This window comes from Dermochelys coriacea, chromosome 4 (assembly GCF_009764565.3).
Source record: "Dermochelys coriacea isolate rDerCor1 chromosome 4, rDerCor1.pri.v4, whole genome shotgun sequence".
Taxonomy (NCBI): Eukaryota; Metazoa; Chordata; order Testudines; family Dermochelyidae; genus Dermochelys; species Dermochelys coriacea.
The window spans coordinates 31932354-31955823 of record NC_050071.1 but is presented as its reverse complement, the minus strand read 5'-3'; the positions used below and the strand labels follow the sequence as shown (position 1 = coordinate 31955823).

General features: G+C 39.6%; 1 protein-coding gene across 9 annotated transcripts in view; it reads left to right on the top strand.

Moving 5' to 3' along the window:
* The window catches only part of TBCK (TBC1 domain containing kinase), a 244548-nt gene that overhangs the window by 152313 nt on the left and 68765 nt on the right, over window positions 1-23470 (top strand). For 8 of the 9 annotated variants that reach the window (XM_043513301.1, XM_038399499.2, XM_043513302.1 and 5 more), the window contains 2 exons: window positions 11211-11386; window positions 22131-22290. The exons of the other annotated variant lie outside the window; for it this stretch is intronic. In XM_043513301.1, the coding sequence (XP_043369236.1) occupies window positions 11211-11386; window positions 22131-22290 (336 nt within the window). The remainder of the gene's footprint in view (window positions 1-11210; window positions 11387-22130; window positions 22291-23470) is intronic. 9 annotated transcript variants of the gene reach the window in all.

Sequence of the window (23470 nt, the reverse complement as noted above, 5' to 3'; positions counted from 1 at the left end):
AGTCATCATTGGTCTGCAGCGGTCTTTTCCAGTTTACAATATATTCGTAGTTGCTTGTGGTCTTCTGCTTTCTTGTTTCCTGGGTGAAATAAAAAGCAATTATCAGATCAAGCTCTAGGAAATCTACTTGGCTAAAACCATGGAATAAGCTTATCTCAACTTTAAAAGTCATTGTGTCTCATTTCTGAACATAGACACATAGGTATTGCACAGATAAATAGATTGTATGGAATGCCACCTTCAGCAGAACGCACGGTTCCTAAGACATTTGAAATTATGCAAAAAATCGGACTTGGTCCCTTGCTTACATAGAAATTGATTTAATTCAGGGGTTCTCAAACTTCATTGCATCATGACCCCCTTCTAACAACAAAAATTACCACACGACCCCGGGGGGTAGGACGGAAACCTGAGCCCTACCGCCCTGTGGGTGGAGGGGAGGCAAAGCCCAAACCCGACCCAAAGCCTGTAACCTGAGCCCCGCCATCCAGAGCTGAAGTCCTCAGGCTTCATCTTTGGTCCTGGGCGGTAGGGCTTCGACCCCAGGCCGCAGAAAGTTTAACATCAGCCCTGGTTACCCCATTGAAAAGGGGTCGCGACCCACTTTGAAGCCCTGACCCACAGGTTGAGAACTGCTGATTTAATTCAGTGCTGAAGTACCTTTGTTTAAAAAAGGCTTTTTTTTTTTAATGTGATAAGGAATGCCATGTTCATTTAAAAAAAAAAGGGGGGGGAGGGGCAAAAAACCTGCAGCCCATTTTAAGCCATTCTGTCTCCTGGACCAAAACTCAGCTAAATGCAAGAGCTATTATCAGATGGAACTTCTAAGTGCAGGTCCAGCAGAATCAGAAACACTTAATTTCTTTTCCATAAAGGTGTATCTGCATGTGAAAGCCAGGATGAAATGCCAATCAGAAATTACAGTTTAATGGAAAATGAGATAGAAGTTCTGATTGTGTGACCTACCGGTGCTAGAGCTCTTTAATCTTTCTGAAGATCAACTTCTAATTTCAGAATATTTATGTAGCTTTAATTTCTAATATTAAAAACATTAAAATTTCAAATGCCTCCTTTTTATTAAGAGCAGTAAATGCACATAGTTTAGTAGTTCCCAGTCCTGTTTAAAAGCTAATGGGGTGAGAAGAACAAGTGCTCTAATTTAAAGGATTTAGGGGGTAGTCAAAGAAACACATGGGATGAGAGTAGACTTCTAATGCCAGCCTATATAAATCTTTTTTCTAAATCGTGCTGTCTGTTAAGCAACCTTCCCTGGTGAACAATTTCTCATAGCTGAATTTTCTAAAATGAGATTCCACACTAACATTAGGATACGGGAAAACAAAAGTTCAGGAATTTTACTGCAGTGTAACGAGGAGCAGATTTGAAAGGACTTTTAAAGAAAAGGGCAGGGTAATCACTGATTTGCAAGCATTTCCCAGCTCAGGCAGTAAGGTCACTACCAAGAACAGAACAAAAAGGAGTACTTGTGGCACCTTAGAGACTAACAAATTTATTTGTGCATAAGCTTTCATGAGCTACAGCTCACTTCATCTGATGCATCCAGTGGAAAATACAGTGGGGAGATGTATATACACAGAGAACATGAAACAATGGGTATTACCATATACACTGTAACAAGAGTGATCAGGTAAGGTGAGCTATTACCAGCAGGAGAGCGGGGGGGAGGGAGGGGGAGGACATCTTTTGTAGTGATAATCAAGGTGGGCCATTTCCAACAGTTGACCAAAACGTGTGAGGAACAGTGGGGAGGGGGGAATAAACATGGGGAAATAGTTTTACTTTGTGTAATGACCCATCCACTCCCAGTCTTTATTCAAGCCTAAATTAATTGTATCCAGTTTCAAATTAATTCCAATTCAGCAGTCTCTTGTTGGCGTCTGTTTTTGAAGTTATTTTTGTTGAAGAATTGCCACTACATACATCCGATGAAGTGAGCTGTAGTTCACGAAAGCGTATGCTCAGATAAATTTGTTAGTCTCTAAGGTGCCACAAGTACTCCTTTTCTTTTTGCAGATACAGACTAACACAGCTGCTACTCTGAAAAGTGAGCAGAACGTTGTTGTAAAAGCTCTGTCTACTGTCTTTCATTTTTCTGAGCAACATTGTTTAATTCATCCCTATATTTTGGTTGCAGTTTTCTGTCTGCCAGTTTTGACCTTTCAACACATCTTTTTAAATAACTATAAACCATAACTCTGTGTGTGCGTGCATGCGGCTTTTTAATGCATACCCTGATATTGCTCACAGATTACGGATCCTTAATTTTACTTTCCATTATTTTAAAAAAAAGTTTTTCTGGGAATATTTTTCTGTATGCAGTATGGAAAACCCTAACTAGGTCATATCAGAAGGGTAACAGAAGAGAGTAAGTTATAAATGCATCCTCCTATGCTATTTGGACTGTATTTGTTAATTTTTTTCTCCTTGGTGTCCTGGTCTATTGGACCCCTTCTGCCAATGAGCCTTACTAAGTAGGCATTGATTCAGCAAGTACATGTTTTAACTTTAAGTATGTAAGTAGTCCCAAGGACGTCCATGGGACTATATGCAGCTTAACATTAGACAAGTGCTTAAGTACCTGGCTGAATCAGGCTCTTAATTGGGAGCTGTTTTATATTCACAGCTTGGTGGGTTTTTTAAACGAATTTAAAATGTCCAGTGGTCACAAACTGCTGCTGAGAGGACAAGTAATCTTTTTGGAGGCTTATTTTCAAATGGTCTCTCTCTCCCCTCCTCCACAGCTGGAAACTGGTGCTTAGCTATGACACCACCAAAAGACCTAAACGAGGGATTAGGCCAATCACTGGGTACAGTTAAGAATTCTGTCTAAAAGTCTAGTTGTTAGCTTAAGCTAAACATGGCTCTAGCAGAGCTCTTAATCTTCCTCCCAAGACCTCCTCTGCACCTTCTTTCTCAATCACTGTGAACAGCACCACCATCCTGCCTGTCACTCTGGCCCATAATGTGGGCATCATCTTCGACTCGGGTATCCAAGTCCTCATATCAGGTTATGTCTAAATCTTGAAGATTCTTTCTGCATCACATCTCTAAGATAAGGCCTTTCCTATGCATCCACACAGCCAAAATGCTCAGCCAGGCTCTTATCTCATGTCTCAATTACTGCAACATCCTTTTCTCTGGCCTTGACACATGCAATTTTGCACCACTCATATTCATTCAGAATGCTGCTGAAAAGATTATTCTATTAGCCTAGCACTGTCACTCCTCTCTTTTGTGTCCTATCATTGGCTCCCCCTTCTATCACATCAAACATAAGCAACTTGTCTTCATTATCAAGGTCCTTCACAGCCAATCCCCAAGCTACCTGCTGTGTCTCATTCAGCGTCAAGAGGTCAATTCCTGCCTCTAATTGGTCAATCATAGCAGTCTCTTTCACCCATTTGTTAAATTTTCAGACAAGCATATTTTCTCTCAGACCCCTTGTGCTTGGGAGGAGCTCCCCATAAATATCCTCAAAGCCACCTCATTACCTTCATTAAAATACCTCCTTAAAACTTTCCTTTTCCATGATGCCTACAATAAAAATGACAATGGTTATGCTGCTGGTGCACTAATACCACTGCCTGTTATACTGACTAATACCATCTTATTTTTTCCATGAACTTCTCTGTCTGCCTTTCTGTATTGGTTGTTGCTTGCCATAGATTTAGGGTGTGTCTAAACAGCAAATTAGCACATAGCAAATCTACAGTACTCCAGCATGCTGTGCACTCTAACTGTCCATGTGGACCGTGCTGCTGCACTCGGAAAGTTCCCCAGTGTGATTTGCATACTGCTGTTTCAAACTTTCACGGTGCAGCAGCACGGTCCACATGGACAGTTAGAGTGCATCATATAAGTGCACTGCAGATTTACACCACAGCTTGCCTCACACTTTTTAGCTGTGAGCAATAGTCTTTGGAGTGAGGGCTCTGTGCCCATATTACTCTCTCGCACCTAGAGTGCCCTGAGGAGAGGAAGTGATACAAAACATATACAGGAAATACCTGAGAAAAAGAACCGAACAGACTTGGTGGGCTCCTTGAGATGTTGTAAACTCAAGTTCTAGACCTAAATTTAGAGAAAAGTGCTTTATATGTTGACAGTTTTTTAGAGAATCTCCATGAAGAATCTTTCTCTGTGATTGGGAAATATGCACGCATTATCAGATACAGTAGATACAGACAAACTTTTAAAGGTAGCCAGCCCCCACCCCACCTCCAAAAAAACCAGTTTTATATATGGAGAGTAGAGCTGTTGCTTTTTCCAATTGTATTTTCACTAACAGTGTCTTTGGAAGAAGAAATGACTCTAATGAAAACAGTTGTTAATGAAGGAATTGATTCAACAGTTCTATTTCATGCAAAACTGTGCATGAATTATGGGCCACACCTTGATATTCTGGGACATCATACAATACAGATGGAAATTGAATCAGAAAAGGAAAAGAAGGAATCATAAGAAAGATGGTAATGAACTTCACAGGTGGCTAACGCCACTTAGGATATTTATTTTAATTGAGTTGCAGTTATATTAGTGGTTACTCCGCTGTTAACAGGAGATAGTTTCTTAGGCTATATCTAAACTATGAGCTAGGAATATGATGTCCCTGCTTGTGTAGGGTAGCTCTCATCAAGCTAGCTTGAATACAAATAGATGGGTAGCCCAGGTAGTGGCAGCGGAGGCACTGCTGAGTCGGGTCGAATACAAACTCTCCTGAAACCACTGAATATGTACTGAACACAGCTCAGCCATGCTTCCCCTGCTGCTCCCCATGCTACTGTGCTACAAGGCTATTTGTTCTCCTGGTAGCTCACTGAGTTTAGTAAGCTAGCATGGTCTCTTTAGTCCAGTAGATGCTGTCTATAATTATGAATATTTTTTGATTCCCTGATCATAGCAAAGGTAAGTGTATTTGTACATAGGCTGGCTAAGGACTGTTTTTGGAGGTATGCTGTACCACACCACTGTGTCCCTTTGTTGTGTAGCTTAATTTTGCCTTTACTGTTTCTCCAGCACATTCATGTAATTCTTTTCCTAGTTAGTAGCAAAACTGTAGAGAAGATCATAAACTACAATTTGAGTGGGAAATCAATAATACAGTAGAACCTCAGAGTTACAGACACCTCGGGAATGGAGGTTGTCTGTAACTCTAAAATGTTTCAGAGCAGCAGCCATGTTAGTCTGTATCCGCAAAAAGAACAGGAGTACTTGTAGCATCTTAGAGACAAACAAATTTATGAGAGCATAAGGTTTCGTGGCTTTCAGGGTGGCAATTTTTCAACAGAAAAGCTTCAAAAACAGACTCCAAGGAGAAACTGCTGAGCTTGAATTAATATGCAAACTAGATACCATTAACTTGGGTTTGAATAGAGACTGGGAGTGGCTGGGTCATTACACATATAGAATATATTTCCCTAAAGTTAAGTATCCTCACACCTTCTTGTCAACTTTCTAAATGGGCCATCTTGATTATCATTACAAAAGTTTTTTTTCTCCTGCTGATAATAGCTCATCTTAACTAATTAGCCTCTCACAGTTTGTATGGCAACTTCCACCTTCTCTGTATATGTGTGTGTGTGTGTGTGTTTATATATATATATACACACTTACTATATGTTCCATTCTATGCATCTGATGAAGTGGGCTGTAGTCCACGAAAGTTTATGCTCTAATAAATGTGTTTAGTCTCTAAGAAAAGGAGTACTTGTGGCACCTTAGAGACTAACAAATTTATTTGAGCATAAGATTTCGTGAGCTACAGCTCACTTCATCGGATGCATTTGGTGGAAAATACAGTGGAGAGATTTATATACACACACAGAGAACATGAAACAATGGGTTTTATCATACACACTGTAAGGAGAGTGATCACTTAAGATGAGTCATCACCAGCAGCGGGGGCGGGGGGAGGTGGAAAACCTTTCATGGTGACAAGCAAGGTAGGCTATTTCCAGCAGTTAACAAGAACATCTGAGGAACAGTGGGGCGTGGGGTGGGGGGGAGAAATACCATGGGGAAATAGTTTTACTTTGTGTAATGACTCGTCCATTCCCAGTCTCTATTCAAGCCTAAGTTAATTGTATCCAGTTGGCAAATTAATTCCAATTCAGCAGTCTCTCATTGGAGTCTGTTTTTGAAGTTTTTTTGTTGAAGGATAGCCACTCTCAGGTCTGTAATCGAGTGACCGGAGAGATTGAAGTATTCTCTGAGTGGTTTTTGAATGTTATAATTCTTGATGTCTGATTTGTGTCCATTTATTCTTTTACGTAGAGGCTGTCCAGTTTGACCAATGTACATGGCAGAGGGGCATTGCTGGCACATGATGGCATATATCACATTGGTAGATGCGCAGGTGAACGAGCCTCTGATAGTGTGGCTGATGTGATTAAGCCCTATGATGGTGGATAGATATGTGGACAGAGTTGGCAATGGGCTTTGTTGCAAGGATAGGTTCCTGGGTTAGTGGTTCTGTTGTGTGGTTGCTGGTGAGTATTTGCTTCAGGTTGGGAGGCTGTCTGTAAGCAAGGACTGGCCTGTCTCCCAAGATCTGTGAGAGTGATGGGTCGTCCTTCAGGATAGGTTGGAGATCCTTGATGATGCGTTGGAGAGGTTTTAGTTGGGGGCTGAAGGTGATGGCTAGTGGCGTTCTGTTGTATTCTTTGTTGGGCCTGTCCTGTAGTAGGTGACTTCTGAGTACTCTTCTGGCTCTGTCAATCTGTTTCTTCACTTCAGCAGGTGAATATTGTAGTTGTAAGAACGCTTGATAGAGATCTTGTAGGTATTTGTCTCTGTCTGAGGGGTTGGAGCAAATGCGGTTATATTGTAGAGCTTGGCTGTGGACAATGGATCGTGTGGTATGATCTGGATGAAAGCTAGAGGCATGTAGGTAGGAATAGCAGTCAATAGGTTTCCAATATAGGGTGGTGCTTATGTGACCATCGCGTTTTAGCACCGTAGTGTCCAGGAAGTGGATCTCTTGTGTAGACTGGTCCAGGCTGAGGTTGATGGTGGGATGGAAATTTTTGAAATCTGGATGAAAGCTAGAGGCATGATTTCTGTGTGTGTATATATAAATCTCCCCTCTGTATTTTCGACCAAATGCATCCAATGAAGTGAGCTGTAGCTCCTTTTCTTTTTGTGAATACAGACTAACACGGCTGCTACTCTGAAATTAGTCTCTAAGGTGTCACAAGTACTCCTGTTCTTTTTCTAAAATGTTTGTAACTCAGAACAAAGCGCAGTTTGGGTTCCAGCAGCTGACACTCCGGGCCAAGGTCCAGCAGCAGCTCTGCTCGCTCTTCAGCACTGGCAGCTTCTATGAGACTGAGTTTGTAACCTTGTCCCCCTCCAACTGGGGGGAGGGGATAAAAACAGCCCATCCCCATTTCAGTGGCAGAGGAGGGGGTGTGAAAGCAGCACAGGCCCCAGCGCTGCTCCTGCTCTGCCAACTCCAGCTGCATTGGGCTGGAAGCCCCATTGTCTTCATGTCCTAGCTGTAAGTGGCTGTCCCGCATGTAGGGACATGCAGCCCAGATGTGCCTACCTTTTAAGATTCAATACAGGCACAGTACGGTATTTGCTTTTTCTTTTTCTTTTTTTTTTGGGGCGGGGGGTCCCTGCTGCTGCCTGATTGGTTACTTCTGGTGTCACATGGTGTCCGGTTGATAGGTCAGTCTGTAACTCTGGTGTTCATATCTTTGAGGTTCTACTGTATCAATAGAAGCTGGCACCGTGTTTATAACACACCACTGAATCAAGGGCTAGCGCTAGCAGTAATTACTTGAGTTAATTAACACTAGACCTGATCACTAATTTTTCATTGCACTGGGGGTTTTTTTGCTGGAAAATGTTGATTCATAAGAACTGAAACTGTTTGCAAAACAGTTGATGGTTTTGACAAATCTGACTTGAAATTTTGGGGGGGAATAAGTTTCATTTTTCTGAATTTAAATTACTTTTTATTTTGAAGTTTTAGTGAATTTAAACTTAAAGCTTAAAAAAAGAAAGAAGATCAAAACCAAAATGAAATGTTTTGAAATTGTTTTGATTGACCCAGAGCAAATTTTTTTTCGGATTTTTGATTTGTAAAAATTGTCAACATTTTGACTTTTCATCCCAATTTGAGATGGAAAAATGTTTTGATATCTTCAAAATATTAATGGGACAGGAAAACCATCTACTCCTCAGCTCTATTTAATACTCTGAGTACAAGTGCCTCAATGTCTCCTGATTGCTAACGCTCCTGTTCCCTTATGTATATGTTTCCTCATTGAGAAGTGAAAATTGCAAAGCAAATAAGCTAGGTATTGAATTGGTATGAACATACCCTACATATATACAAGAGACTAGATGGCAAAGATAATCCTATGAACTATGGTTCCGTTTTTCTCTAAGCATAAAATTCAGCCCCCTGATACTCTTAGAATAATCCTGTTCTTAAACAGCACTTTATATATTTAACTCTTAAAATCAATCCAGTAACGTTTACCAGTAATGTAGGAACACTTTTTAAATTTTTAATTTTTCTATTTTGTATTTTACATCTGGGCTGTATTACTGTATAATCTACTTATAATGTCCAGTAATGTTAAAGGGAGTAATACCTGCATTGGGGAGAAGCGGCCCAAGCACCTTTGTTGGGTATGGAAGAATTGCAAAGCACACATTTGGATTTTCTAAACAAAATAGCTACTTTTTAATTTACACAGAAAAAGTATTCCACCAGTAACAGTCACCAAAACAGTAGTCTAAACAGCTTCGAGAAGATGCTCACTGTAGCAGTTCCCTGCTATCCTGGACAGATTCATCTCCAGACAAGCCAGAATAATTCACTGGAAACAGCTGAACACTCAGTTATAAACAACTTTCGCCTATGTTTGACCTCAAACACAGTAGGAGCACAACAGTTGCACAGAGACTAATTCAGCCCTGGTGTAAGCAAGAAAAGTTCCACTGGAGTCGCATACAGCAGGGCTACGTTTTGGCACAGTGGAGCTGAATTTAGCCTTTGTGCATTCATGACTGACTTCATTAACTCTTTATTGCTAGGATAAAATATTATGCAAATCAGAAACCTGCAAATCAGATACCTAGGCAATTAGACAAGCTGGACAAAGTGGTGGTAGGTACATGCTACTTCTGCAGACTACAGTAAAGCACAATGCAGTGGTGCATTGAAGCCTCTGAACCGCATGTCCTGTGCTGGATTTTCTAAATGTAGAAAAAATTGTTTGCCTTGGTATGGGTGCTTTGAAAAGTTAAAGCTGGTAACATTTGAAGCTGAAGTATTGAGACTTCCCCATAGAGATCCATTAGCTGCTGAGGCAAAATTGCTGTGCATAGAGGGGTTACTGGTGAAAATGATCTAACTCACTTTGGCTCAGTCCTGTTTAGAGATAACATGGCGGGTATAATACATTCTACTATTTTAAGTCCTTGGGTATATTACCATCTCTCATGAGATCAGCTGGGATTTTCAACAGTTCCTAGATTTAAACACCTGGGTGTTAGTAACTGGACATTCTCAATGACTTTGTATGACTGGAATTCACGTCCCTGCGTCACTCTTACAGAGCCTGAGTTTGCTGGCCTTTTGAGCATTCTGCAAAGTATATCTGTTTGTCATGGTGTGGTTTTTTTGGCGGGGGGAGGTTTGATGGAATGCGTTGGATTGGATAGAGGTGGTTCTTCTACTGTGAAGAGCTGTTTTAAAGTTAACTTCTTAAAAATTCAGCCATTTCACAATTATAAATAAGCACTATGGTTGGAAAAGCTCTACCACACTTTGTGGCCCACCTTTCTGCATTTTGTGATCATCTCACTGAAATTCACTGTACACAAACTCTATTATAATTTGGTGGTTTTGTATTCATCATCAATTATCAATATATTGGTGAATAAGATGCACTGATTCACTTTTCTGGTGTTCAGGATGCATTATTTTGTTCTTTTTGTGTATCTGCGGGCTTAATTACATGTTTTTTTTACAATAATAAAAAGCAAAAGCACCATGGATTCTAGAGCTTGTGAATATTTGTGAGAGCATTCACAATGGAAAGGCTGTTAGGAAAATAATAGAGTATTTCTGTGTCACCACAATAAATTAGCTAAGTGTTCCCAAATAATTTTTATAAAGCTTAGCTCATCCAGAAACAATACCAAGTGACTTATTTGACAAATAGTATGGTTCAATGGGGGAATAATAAATAGTGAAAGGGCACAGGGAGAGATTCTGTGCTGCACCTCAAAGATGCAGGGCAGAACTCACAGATAAGGGGAGGTTAAGGTAGCTTTAAGTCATCTTTGCATCCTCTTGATCCTGGGCTACTCTGGGGATTGGAGTAGCATCTGGCGTAATTTAGAAAGCTCCATGGAATAGTCTAAATTATGGTGGGTTTCCCAGTTGATCTGTGGGCCCTCCTGCTGCCCAGAATATCCTCCCCACTCACTACACATCCATCCCATTCCTGACGTGTCTTCTACATGAGGGCTTGAAGGACAACTTGTGGCTGTCTACATCAGTTCTTGAACTGGGGAAGTCCTCCTCTGGAGAGACCCCAGGCTTTTAGGGCCTCTTTACCTTGCATAAAGTGGCCGGAGTGAAGGAGAGCATCTTATCAGTAGTGAACACTTCATGAACCAAAAACAGGTGAAAATTTGTTGTCACAAGCTATTCCTCAAACAACTGCAAATGACATATTCATAAAAATCTATTCAAACAGAAAATAGAGCTAAGTTTTTCAGATAAACTATCCACAAGGAATAATATGAAAAGTTCTTGATGCAGTGCTATATGGCTTATCTCAAACTTGTCTGTAGTTACAAGAAAGGGATGTTTCTATGCAAAACTTCACTTTTATATTTAGGATAATCATATAAAGCAGAAGTTGCAATGAATGCTGGATAATGCCTAAACAGTTAAGTGAGAAACTAGGTAGGTGAGGTGTTATCTTTTTTTTTTGGAGCAACTTTCGTTAATGAAAGAGAAAAGCTTTCAAGCTTGCACAGAGATTTTCTTCAGGTCTTTGTAAGCTCAAAAGCTCATCTCTTTCACCAACAGAAGTTGGACCAATAGAAGATATTAACCTCACACATTTTGTCTCTCTAATAACTAGGGACCAACAGCTACAATAACACCACAAATAAATAGTTACATCATTGTAAAGATTGTATTTTTCTCTTTAAAGTCTAGGGACTCTATCCAGTTGAATGACCTGAAAGCAGAAATGTCACCACGGATTTCAGCAGAAGATCTGATTGACTTGTGTGAGCTGACGGGACCTAGTCACTTCAAAACGCCTACAAAGAAAACCAAAAATAGCAAGCCAAAACTGCTTGTAGTTGACATCCGTAATAGCGAAGAGTATCCTTCAAATTGGCCCATTCACCACTACTGCTGCCTATTTTAATTGGGTGTGATAAATATTTTAAATAGAGCTATAGATATGCAGCAGAGAGTCTGAAGGTAGGGTTGATAGTAGAAACACTTCTCTGTGGAAAAGAGGGCAAAGAAATTTCCCTACAAGTTAGTCTCTCTTGCTCCTCAGGCTGTGGGCTGGATCCTCGATCCCAATGAGATCACTTTGTGCCACTGGAGCAGCACACAGTGATGTTAAAGCTGCCAGGGGCACCTGAGGATTCTCCTGACATGATAGAATCTTGGACTGGTGTAAAGTTGGCATAGCTGGTTTTACATCAGTAGCTCTCTGCTCCACTCCTTCCCCTCCATTGGTGCAATGGGTATGTCAGGAGAGGGGATGAGCTTTTGGGGGCTAGAGGGGAAGCGGAAGGGTTGGTATATGATGTATTCTGCCAATCCTCATCTAGAAAAAAAATTCCTAAGGAGAGTATTGTAATTGGCTTAAGTTAAAATAGCCCTGTGGCTGCTCTAACTTATGCAGGGAGGCTTGTTCAGCTACCCAGCTGACTTATGATCAGGGAACGTATAAAGGCAGCCTACAGCCACCTTTTTTCTCAGTGCAGCTGAGGACTGTACCCAGTATATTTTTCATTATGTCCTTCAAACATGGCTTTTAATTCAACATATACAACTTAAAGGATTTTTTTTGTTGGGATTCTTTCTTTTTCTTTTCTTCAGTTATGTGATTCTTTCAGCAAGGAGCATATCTCTGTCAACAGTTTCCATCAAAAAGTGGGATAGATCACAACACATTGTTAGGTGAGTTTCTTAATGTCCTAGGCAGCATTTTACAGTATAGTTATCTATTTGTAATTACTTATGTACCCTTTTATAAAAAGTTCCTTTCATTACAGTAAAGCTGATGCAGATTATTGCTTTTAAAAGATAGGTACCTAATTTTTCTAGGTAACAAGCTGTAATGTCTCACATAAAGGGTCAGGTCCCAAGTTCCTGCTTCTGTATACCAGCAAACAGCACACAGTAACATGACTTGTCACAAAATGTTAGTGCAAATTTTATTGCAGTTTAGACATCCACAGAATTAATACGTATTGCAAGTATATATTCTGTACTATGCAAAATGTACCATGCTGTATATATCTGAGAAAAGAGCTGTGAATGTTTAAACTATAGAATACCTATATAAGCTTTCTTTTACAAAAGTATGGTGATTTAGAAGAGAAGGATTGCAAGAAAGTGTACCATGTTTATTTTTCTTTAAACAAAGTTTCCATTCAGTAATGGATCAGTATTAACTATTTAGGGTTCATACCTGACTTGGATGATTTTTACACTGAGCTGACATACGTATCAAATGTCTTAATCTTTTAAAATCTTTGTTACTGGCTTTTTCAGGAGTTTACAGCTTGATAAATCCTTTCTTTTAAGGAGAATGGTAAACTTAGGAAGAAGCAGTGCTAAAAGTATTTTCCTCAGTGTTTAATATTTGACACTGTTTACTGCAAAACGGAGCATGGTAGAATTGGGAGACTATTCCAAATCGTAACTGGAAATATGCCAAAACTTGAATGCTCAACACGATCTACTGTCTAGATAAAATAAAGAGGATCAAAGCATGGAAGTGTAATTTTTTCCTTGTATTTATTAATTTCATGCATCAGTTGATTTTCAAGTTAGTCATAGGCTCAGGTATCTGAATCATTTGACTCATCATTGTCTGGACTTCAGTGACTTTTTTTTCCCTCACAGAATTAAGGTTAATTTTTAAGCTATATTCATAGTAAATGTCAAAGGAAAGGCTTTTAATTTGGTCCTCTTTTCTATCTACCATGTTGTTTAGAAGGCCAGCAGAAACTTGAGCTATTATACAGGAAATAGACTCTTTATCATAAAGAATGTAGCTATTATTCTCATAATAAATCCTCATTCGAATTTCACTAAGTGGTTCTCTTGTTATCAGAGTCACTGTTCCAAGATCCTGGTCTGTCTTTCTGGTCCGTCTGAGGCATATTAATGGGTGGTTCAGTGTGGGAAGCTGTGGTTACTCATGCTGTACCTATTCTGCAGATAAATAGCAGACGTCTCCAGGGTTGTAAGAAGTGAGGAGTCTCCTTGCTCAAAAGTGAGCTCGTACTGGTGATAAAATAATCCACTGAGTTAGTTGACCTGTTGTCTGGGAATGTCCCAATATCTCCCAGAGAATACACTGTACATAAGAAGTTGACTGACTGTCAGGTATTCTGAATATGTAGGTGAAATCCGAAGAAGAAGAGTGCCTCACCTATGCTATTGTATATCCACTCAGGGATGGGAGGTACTCAACCTTCAAATATTTTCATCTCAATGCAAAAAAGTCTGTATATTATCGCCGTATTTTCTGTTATATGTTTCTATTACCTATCTTCAGAAAAAATGCTATACCGCTTTGTGAGTTTTATAAGAGAATATCTCAATATGCGCAATTATAAAAGAATCTCTCTATAAGAGAACCATTTTGTAATTTTATTTTAATATTTCACTCATGTTGCCCTTTCATACACAACTGTATTGTTTTACAGGAAAGAAAGAGCAGAGTAGCTTTTAATGTGATTTGGTGGGAAACAAAGGACTTCGAACAGATTTCTTGTTCATTAAATTTTTTTAAACTTTTAAACTGAAGTGTCCAGCATAACTTCACTACAAGGCTGTCCTTGGATACTAAGGAATTGCTGTATTGTAATGAAGTACATATCATGAGATCTAGTGACCCCTTTCTTCCAAGATTACTTTACCAAGAGAAAACTTTGTAATGACAAGTTAATGTACTCTTAGCATTCTCTATTGCAGTAGAAACCAACAGTGCTGTCGTAGCCTCTTTTGATTAAACATGTTAGCAGAAATATTGGCAGTATTCCATTCCTTTTATGAAGGTCCTAGCTAAGTACTTTATGGTCTTTCAGTCTTTCACAAAATCTCTGCCTTTGTAATCAGATAAGAACTGGAATGGTTAAGATGGTCACTTAAGATTAGAAAAAACAGTCTGCATAGTTAGATACCAATGTCATTACTCTAAGTAAATGTATTTTATTCTATTTAAAGGTTAGGTCAGTTGTTGCATTGAGCAGCTTAGCATACTCAATATGGGCAAAGTCCTATTTGTTATATCTAAAAGAACTGTCCTATTTTTAAACTTTTATCTTACTTAGTACTATTTACAATGGAGCTGTGATTTAAGAACTTTTTGTACAGTTTGTGGTGGGGGCGAGATTATTCTTTCCAATTAGACACGAATAAACGACAGTAATTAGTGGTATTGGGTTCTCGCTCTTATTAATCTTTCAAAAGTTTTTTGTAATGCTTTCCCATCATGTAACAATGATAGTCATCAAACTGGAACTGTTCGCACTAATCACATTTAAGAAAGGTATTGCAGTATTAATCTTAAAAGATTAACTCTTAGCTCCTTGCAATGCAACTTCTTGTAATTAAAGCCTGCAGTCTACTAGCCTTCTACAAGTACTGCCATAAATAGTGACTAATCTCCATACTTGGGACTGGTATGCTTTTGAAGCAAATTCTACTTTTACTTCCCTGCTCCCCCAAACCTACTCCTGTACCTTAGGAAAAAAAAGATGTCTGTCATGTTCACATGCACAAATAGTCATTTCTGTTGTAAATTCTCTGGTAATTTTATTCAAACTAGTGGAAGAATGGCCCAGTGTTGTTTTTCTGTTAATTGGACCCAAAAGATTTCACACAGGTTTTCATGTTCATTAACTGTTCATAAAATCTTTATTAGACTATTGTACCTTGGGAGCAGGACATTTAGGTCGAGCTATATAAAAGGAGTTGTTTGTTGTGACTTTGGAGCAGGAGGAATGTATCATGGGTGTCCTACATCCTGGGTGAAAGCTCTAACCACCAGGCTGTAAAGTCATTGCTGGGTTGCGCTCTCTGGCCCAAGTAACTCTTGGATTATTTATCCAAAGTGGAACAGCTTTAAGAGAAGAGATTGAGAAAGAGAGAGAGAGAGAGAGAGACATCAGAACATGGCATGTTGTTGTCTTTCATAATGGAAGATGATGCTGATGACCGTATTATGGGTTATGAGTACAGTTGTGACTTAAAAGACCGATGCACAAGTGGCAGTCCTTTCCACGTGAAGTGCATAACTTGATGCTGAGGAAGGGATTATAGTCTGTGCTTGTTGAATCTGCCACTGTTTACAACTCAGCCTCTGTGCCTCAAGATCCATACAACAGTTAATCTTGAACTAGGTAACCCCATCATTGACTACTGCTCGCCAGTGTGGTCTTCCAGTTGCTGATAACTCACAGCTGTTAGTCTCAATGTCGTGCTGTTTCAAGTTATGCTTCAGTGTGTCTTTTGAAGCATTTCTTCTGGCTACCTCCTTTGTGATTGCTCGCTTTCCGTTTGCCATACAGCAACTGCTTTGGCATCCTGGTGTCATCCATGCTCAGCACATAGAATCATAGAATCATAGAATATCAGGGTTGGAAGGGACCTCAGGAGGTCATCTAGTCCAACCCCCTGCTCAAAGCAGGACCAATCCCCAACTAACTCATCCAGTCAGGGCTTTGTCAAGCCTGACCTTAAAAACTTCTAAGGAAGGAGATTCCACCACCTCCCTAGGTAACGCATTCCAGTGTTTCACCACCCTCCTAGTGAAAAAGTTTTTCCTAATATCCAACCTAAACCTCCCCCATGCAACTTGAGACCATTACTCCTCATTCTGTCATCTGCTACCATTGAGAACAGTCTAGAGCCATCCTCTTTGAAACCCCCTTTCAGGTAGTTGAAAGCAGCTATCAAATCCCCCCTCATTCTTCTCTTCCGCAGACTAAACAATCCCAGTTCCCTCAGCCACTCCTCATAAGTCATGTATTCCAGTCCCCTAATCATTTCTGTTGCCCTCCACTGGAAGTTTTCCATTTTTTCCATATCCTTCTTGTAGTGTGGGGCCCAAAACTGGACACAGTACTCCAGATGAGGCCTCACTAATGTCAAATAGATGGGAATGATCACATCCCTCGATCTGCTGGCAATGCCCCTACTTATACATCCCAAAATGCCATTGACCTTCTTGGCAACAACAGCACACTGTTGACTCATATCCAGCTTCTCGTCCACTGTAACCCTTAGGTCCTTTTCTGCAGAACTGCTGCCTAGCCACTCGGTCCCTAGTCTGTAGCGGTGCATGGGATTCTTCCATCCTAAGTGCAGGACTCTGCACTTGTCCTTGTTGAACCTCATCAGATTTCTGTTCAGCAGCTTTAAAATACTCCACATTTTTATGAGGTTCTTTCTAGCGGTCTTTTAAAGGTTACTTGCTGAAAAATAAATTTATTTCCTGGGATGAACTGTTATCGTACAAAGTTTAGTTACTCCAGACGAACCCAAGATCTTTAAGTTTTAAATAAGGAAATATGCTTACGAAATATTCATGTTGACTTGGCTGGCAAAAGAATTCCCATTTAAATCTCCCAATCCCCACCCTCAATCCACTGTCTGGCAAATAACACTTGTAATACTTCTTTTCATAGCTGCTTGTACTTCATGAAGTAAACAGAATCAAGGCCAGAGCTTGTGAAGGCAATAGGAGATCCCAGCCTCATGTGATATTTCATAAGTGCTGTAGCAGAGTCCAAACACAAATCGGACTTCATATGAGATTTAGGGGCCTAAATCGATAGCATCCAAAGGCCTTTTACTATCTTAACCCAGCTCTGAAGTAAATCGCACTTAGTGTGTTCTGCCTTAGATATATACACAGATGCATGCGACTCACATTGGCAGCTGGCACTGCCAAGTCTGTCTAGCAGATAAATGCCCAAGAGGGTGTGTTACATATATCAAAAGACAAGATTATACATCACTATCCGTGGCACTGAAAATGCGGTTATATCATAGAGCTTGGCTGGACCTCAGCCTGGACCAGTCCACACAAGAGATCCACTTCCTGGACACAATGGTACATGACCAGCCTAGCATAACTGTGTTATGATGAGCCTGGCTTCAATCCCTGTGGAGTGACTACATTCCAGAATTTCATTATTGGTAACTTGATTCTGCCATTTGATAGAGTCTGGAATGCAGATGTTGTAAATGGAACTTATCGAGAAGCTTAATATGATGCCTATAGCAGGTCCAGGTTTCACACCTACACAATAAGTTGGACAGCACAACTGATTTTATAGACTTGGTTTGAAGTTTAATATCATGTTGCTACCAAACTCTTCCTGATAGTCAGCCAAATGATGAATTGGTTTTGCTGATATGATTTGTCAGTTCCTTGTCTATACTAACATAAATCTACAATATGCTACCATGATAGCAGAAGTCTGTAACAACATTTAGTTGTGTGTTTCTGATGGTGACTTTTGATTTCATGGAGGGTTTCCCTAGTGCAGGTTGATACATGGCCTCTGTCTCTTTCAGAATATAAGCCCATATCTTTTTGCAGACTTAGCAAATCCATTCATATGCAATTGTATCTGGTCTAGAGCAGAGCACACAGCAGCTCATGAACAACTGCCCGAAGACCTTCGTGGAAGATCTCAGCCTGTTCCAGAGAATTGGAAACTATTTTGATACTGGCATTCAGGGCTCGTGTAGCATAATCAAGCAGTGCTGTATAGAAGATAATAACAAGAGTGGACCAATTATGCAGCCTGCTTAAAACCTTTAGTGACATGAAATGGATCAGACAGAACACCATCTATGCAGACTTAAACGAGCATTCCATTATGAAATAGCCTCAGAATGTTGGTGAATTTTTCTAGACAACCAAACTTGTGTAATAATTGCCAAATCCACGTCAATTGATGGTGTCAAATGCTTTAGCCAGTTCAATAAAGACAGTGTAAAAGGTCACGTTGTTGTTCTCTGCATTTCTCCTGCAGGCTACAAATAGCTTGTCTTCCATTCCTTCTGTTGGCCTAAAATCACATTGCAACTCCGGTAACATGCATTTAGTGATTTTGCATAGCAGACAATCAGAGTATTCTAGTCAGAACCTTTCCAGTGATGGTTTCAGAGTAGCAGCCGTGTTAGTCTGTATTCGCAAAAAGAAAAGGAGTACTTGTGGCACCTTAGAGACTAACAAATTTATTAGAGCATAAGCTTTCGTGAGCTACAGCTCACTTCATCGGATGAAGTGAGCTGTAGCTCACGAAAGCTTATGCTCTAATAAATTTGTTAGTCTCTAAGGTGCCACAAGTACTCCTTTTCTTTTTCCAGTGATGGAGAGTAATAGTTGCCATTGTCAGACTTTTCACCTTTCTTCTGTATATGATGGCAAAGCAGAGTCTTTGAAGTCTTACAGTAAATCTTCATTGCTCCATATATTGAGAAATAGTGCATGTAGTCACCTCTGGAGGATCTCACCTCCATACTTGAATATTTCTGTAGGAAAGCCATCAGATCTGGGAGCTCTGTAATGCTTCATGGTACTGATTGCAGTGCTGACTTAATCAAGGGATGGGGCTGCATCCATGTTGTCATTACAAGGTGGCTGATCCATTGCTTTTATTGGCGCCTTGTCCGTGATGTTGGACAGCATGTTCAAAAGATCACTGAAATGCTGTCACCACCTCTGAAGAATTTCTCCTTTGTCAGTCATCAGTGTTAGGCCATCTGCACTCTTCAAAGAGACTGTAGTGCTGTATGTAGGACATACGCATCTTTCGAAGCAGCATGGAAGTCTTTGGGCTCCCGACGCTCAGCATAGCCTTGGATTTCATCTGCCTTGGCATTCCATGATTGATCTTGCATGTTTCTGAGCTGAGACTGGATATCATGACACAGATGCCTGTATGTTAAAACTGTGCCTACAGGGACCTGGGATACAAAAATGTGATTATACATCTCATGTTTTTTAGTGAGTAGCTGTTGAATTACTGCTTCATTCTCATCAAACTGATCTTGATGACGTTGTTTTGCTCTACTCAAGATGGCGAGAGCAGCTTGATATATGGTATTGTGTAATGTCGCCCACTCACTGTTTACATTAGCACTAGAATATCCCATAGCCCAATAGTTAAGGAATTCATTCATCTGAGAGGTAGAAGATCCCGGATGAAATCCCTTCTCTCTCTCAGATGAAGTGGGGGCTTGAACCAGGTTTCTCCCACATCCCAGATGAGTACCCAAATGACTGGGCTAAAAGTTTTATGTGGAAGGTTCTCCTTTTTCTCCCCAGCTGTTTTGCATGAACTCCCCTGAGAAGACTGATCTGGCAGGCATGCTCAGATTGTACCTACCATATCAGGCAATTTCGGTGGCTAAACATCTGTCTTCCCTTGACTTGTGAATCACTCTGGGACTTAGGTGTCTGGACACTCAGAGAGAGGAAGCAGTGCACGTTTCCTGCAGAGACAGGAACATAGGTGGCTAGGAAACTTGTACTACAAAAACTGAGGGTAAGCACCTACAAGCTTCAGCAAAAGTTTTGTGCATCATAGTGGTGCCAAAACTGGGATTTAGGCACCTAACTCCTTTTATGCATACAGATTTTACTTAACAACTCCTCGGAATTGTTGACTTTTCCATACTAACCCTTTCATGGGTGTTCCATACAATACACAGAATTTCTTGATTTTAGTAAGGTTGTAAATAAGAATTTGTCTAGCACCTTTTGTCTGAAAACCTATAAAAACTTTAAAATATTAAATAACACTCATAAAACCTCTGTGAAGTAGGCAAATAATACCCCAATTTTAAAGATGTGGAAACTGAAGTATACAAAGTAAATGCTTCTCATTGAGTTGGTAGTGGAGCCAAGAATAGAACCCCAATCATCTGATTCCCAGTTCAGTGTATTAATCCCAGCACAGTCCTACATTTCATTGGTTCTTCTTGCAGTGCTTAAGTTTCTGTTGAAACTAAGAGATGCAGATGCTCGTGAAAATTTTAAGAATAAGCAAATAATAAATTAAACACTTTCAAACTTCAGTATTGAGCAGGGTGGATAAAAATCAATGACTTCTTTAAAAAAAAAATAAAAACAGATTTTTTTATTTAAATTGGATTTTTGGATAGGTTTTTTCCTCAAAAAACATTTTATCTAAAGATAGTTTTAATTAAGATACATTATAGCTCAAAGATATCTTATCATGGAATAGGGATTATAAAATGCTAATTCTCTAGTACGAGACAATATATTCATATAATGTTTAAGAAAAGTTTTGTAAATGACTTCCAATAGTTCATGGATTAGGGACCCAATCTTGTGGTTCTGTGGGCTTCTGTATAGATTATTTAGATTAATCTTTCTATCTACCCAATGGGACTCAGTGGTCAGTCTAGAAGATACCATCAGAGATGCTTAGTTTTGCATTTCTCAAACTGTGGATTTGTCTCTCCAGAGGTAACATGCTTGTTAACAGCAAACGTGTTTTAAATAAATTAATATATAGAGGTGAGAAATAACAGACCTCAACTCTATTGTCCTTCTGCAAATTTGTGAACACAAAGTCAATCCCTTACCTCTCTCTAAAAGTGTAAAGTTTCAGAAAGTTCAATGAATAGAAGATTGTTGGGAGCAGAATAGATCTGGACAAGGAAAAGAAGTCTGGAGCTAAATGTGAGAAGCAAGGGACATGTGCTTGTTTTGTTAAAATATTATGTATTTGCTGTTGAAAAAAAATTCCAGAATACTTAACGTTGTTGTTTTCGTTAAATAAAACAGTGTAAATGTCTGGTGGTGATCTCCTCCTAATACAGCATGGCAAGAAAATCCTCCAAATATTAACGATTACCTGTTGAATTGGAGATAGTTCACCTCCCAATGACTTTATAAATATCTGCTTCAGTTACCTAACTAGTGATTTAAATCAAATCCACCCTTGTTTTGAGTTCAATTTTAGTTTTGGAAATGTTCTTTCATTTTTAATTAGCTGAGATTTTATTCATACTTCATACTTTAAAGTTTAAATGAGGGCAATTTCAGAATGGCAGAACTAATGTAAAACAATGCAGAAATGTGACACGCTACTCGGCTTGACTGAATATCCCTGTATTCAAGATTTTAGAGGAAAGTTCATAGTACTTGATATCTAAAAGGTTAACTACTGTAGTGAGGGCAAAGTAGTTGCTCTAGGTGGAAGAGTTTCATGGCTGTTTAAACATAGTTAAATCTTTACAAGGCTGCATGCTGATAAAACAGACAGAATGATGTGTCCCTGAGCATAAATCTCTGCTTCCTCCTGTGAAACTTAAGTACTTATTGACCACTGCAGAATTCAAAATGGTTCCATCTGTCACTTTTTAAACAGCAAATAAATCTTCATGCTATTAGTTTTCCTGTGAGGTGGCAACTGTTGTTTTCAGAATGGGTAAACAATAAATGAGGTTCTTGATGTATACTAATCCAGTAAGAACAAATTAGCCTGTGTCACATCAGACATGGGTGAGGAGGCGGGAGCTGCTTATAAATTAGATCATTGGCATTAGCAATGAAGAGAGAAAAATACAAAAAAAGTTCATGGTTTACAGTTATGAGTTAAAGCTGTACCATCCAAATTCTGTGCTAAAATTGAAAGTCCCATTGACTTCAATGGGAGTGGACCATTCATACAAATCTGAGAGCTGGGTTCACTCCTGGTTGTTTGTTTTGTATTGTAGTAGCACTTAGAGACCCCAGCCCCACTGACCTACGTGCTCTACAGCAGGTGTGAGTGTATCCAGTTTTTTTTTTCATGTTTCCCTTAACTGTGTTGCCCTTCAGCTTTAATCGCGGCCACATTTCAGGCAGCATCAACATTCCATTTGGCTCAGCATTCACTGCGGAAGGAGAGCTCGTCCAGTGCCCTGCTACTGCCACACTCCAGAGCTTCAGAGGAAGAGTTGTTGTGATTGTAGGACATGTGATGAAGAACACGGCTTCTGTAAGTTTATAGCTATAACATATACTCACTCTAAATAAATTTATGGAAGATAAGTCGATCAGTGGCTATTAACCGAGATGGGCAGGGATGGTGCCCCTAGCCTCTGTTTGCCAGAGTCTGGGAGTGGGCAGCAGCAGATGGATCACTTGATGATTACCTGTTCTGTTCAGTCCCTCTGGGGCACATGGCTTTGGCCACTGTCAGAAGACAAAAAGAAAAGGAATACTTGTGGCACCTTAGAGACTAACAAATTTATTTGAGCATAAGCTTTTGTGAGCTCACGAAAGCTTATGCTCAAATAAATTTGTTAGTCTCTAGGGTGCCACAAGTACTCCTTTTCTTTTTGCGAATACAGACTAACATGGCTGCTACTCTGAAACCTGTCAGAAGACAGGACGCTTAGCTAGATGGACCTTTGGTCTGACTCAGTATAGCCTTTCTTAAATAATGTCCAGGCCCTGAATATTAATTTTCAGGCACCAAAAAATAAATATCCCTGTCTGTTACTTAGCAAATGGATGCCATACACGTGTTTTGGGAAGCCCTGGTTTGTGTGGTGTTTTTTTTGTTTTTGTTTTTGCCTCTTTCCAGTTAAAGAGAAACGGATTTGTATTTCTTTTAAACATTTATTGTCTTGAAAATGTCAGTGTTTGATGAAAAGGGATTGCTAAAAAAGAGATAATTGTCTTACAGCTTTAAAAAGTTCATTTTCAAAATGACCAATTTCTAAATTTGCAATGGAGAGAGCTAGTTTTGTGAAATGGCTTGGTGGTCTTGCCATCTCTGTAGAATTATAAAATGGAACATCCATGGAAAGGGGGAATAAGAAGAACGGTTTCAAGTCTAAACAAAATGAAATATACCCAGCCAGGAAGAATACTGGCACTTTTTTTCAATATTCTGGGCATCCTTGGGCCAGTCTGCCCCAAGTGCTAAGGAAAAAAGGCACATCCTTTTAAATATGCTACTATCAGGTGAAAGTGGTGAAGTGTCTCTGTTTTTAAGCATTTGGAGGCAGACTTACCTCTTTATTTCTGTGGCTGAACATTAATGACTTTACAAGCCAATGAGGAGTGGAAGTGCTTCTCTTGGCATTTTTTTTCTGAAGGTAAATTAAATTGGAAACTTTCCTTTTTGTTAGTAAAGTTATTTGACAAATTATCTTCCCTCTCTAAATTCC